The sequence below is a fragment of the Triticum dicoccoides genome, unplaced genomic scaffold (genome assembly GCF_002162155.2).
Source record: "Triticum dicoccoides isolate Atlit2015 ecotype Zavitan unplaced genomic scaffold, WEW_v2.0 scaffold35801, whole genome shotgun sequence".
NCBI lineage: Eukaryota > Viridiplantae > Streptophyta > Magnoliopsida > Poales > Poaceae > Triticum > Triticum dicoccoides.
Genome location: NW_021266028.1, coordinates 1 through 1,272, shown reverse-complemented (window position 1 = coordinate 1,272; position 1,272 = coordinate 1). Strand labels below are relative to the sequence as shown.

The 1,272-nt window shown below is 41.8% G+C and overlaps 1 protein-coding gene across 1 annotated transcript; it reads left to right on the top strand.

Annotated features, from left to right (window-relative positions):
• Positions 1-224: 224 nt before the first annotated feature.
• On the top strand, positions 225-1,179 carry LOC119345988 (cysteine-rich receptor-like protein kinase 5). Its single transcript, XM_037615763.1, has 3 exons — positions 225-484; positions 543-714; positions 821-1,179. Exons 1-3 carry the CDS (start codon positions 225-227, stop codon positions 1,121-1,123), a joined length of 735 nt encoding a protein of 244 aa, XP_037471660.1. The 3' UTR covers positions 1,124-1,179.
• Positions 1,180-1,272: the final 93 nt, after the last annotated feature.

Here is a 1,272-nt window from a genome sequence, read left to right as displayed (position 1 = left end):
GTGGTTCTTATTGCCAAATTGCAGCACAAGAATCTAGTTAGACTTCTTGGCTGTTGTATTCATGAGGATGAGAAGTTGCTTATTTATGAATACTTACCCAACAAAAGCCTGGACCAGTTCTTTTTGGTATGTTCTAAACTTCTAATCCCATACTATCGAAAGTAATCTCGAATTGACCAAGCAAACTTACTTGTCTGAACGGCTTATGCCTTGCACTCATGTAAATGCATGTCCTGTTCTTGGCAGATATTGCAAGGAAGTTTATGCTTGATTGGCCAAAGAGGTTCAACATAATCAAAGGGGTAGCTAGAGGACTTATGTATCTCCACCAAGATTCGAGAACGACTATAATCCATAGAGACCTCAAGCCAAGCAACATCCTGCTAGACGTGGAGATGAACCCAAAAATATCAGATTTTGGAATGGCAAGGATCTTTGGGGGCAACGAACAACAAGAAAGTACCAGACGAGTTGTTGGCATGTAGTAAGTACTTCTTCAACTAGTCCTTGGTCTGAAAATTTAATTTATAAGCCTGAAATAGCTCAAAATTTTCAAACAACGGGTACATGTCGCCTGAGTATGCGATGGAGGGCATTTTTTCCGTCAAGTCGGACACCTACAGCTTTGGTATTTTGCTACTAGAGATTGTAAGTGGATTAAAGATCAGTTCACCACATCATCTTGTGATGGACTTTTCAAATCTCATATCATTTGTAAGTGTCACATACTGTGTTATGAAAAATGCTTCAGATTCTAATAACTCAACAAGAAATGCAGTATTAGCAAATATAAATTACAAATTTTGCCATTATGTTCCAGGCATGGAACTTGTGGGCAGATGGCAAAGTGGAGGATTTCGTGGACCTAGCCGTCACGGAGAGCTACTCGCTTGATGAAGTGTCCAAGTGCATCCATGTTGGGCTCTTGTGTGTCCAGGATAGCTCCGGTGCTAGGCCTCACATGTCATCCGTTGTGTCCATGCTCGACAGTGAAGCCATGCCTCGCGCAGCGCCGAGGCAACCTATGTATTTCGCGCAGATAAATTACGAAACCAGTGATGCGACAGAAGACCTGGAAAACTCTGCCAATGGCGTGAGCCTTACGGCACTAGAAGGACGATAACTTGCTCATGTAACTGTGTCATTCCTACTAGCTATTAAGATTTACTTATATTTGAAGGAATGTATTCTATGGAAGATTTGTGTCCTTCTTTTCCTTGTTGGCCATGGCATTAAGCCCACTTTTGTTGGGTTGTACCGTTGACATGGATT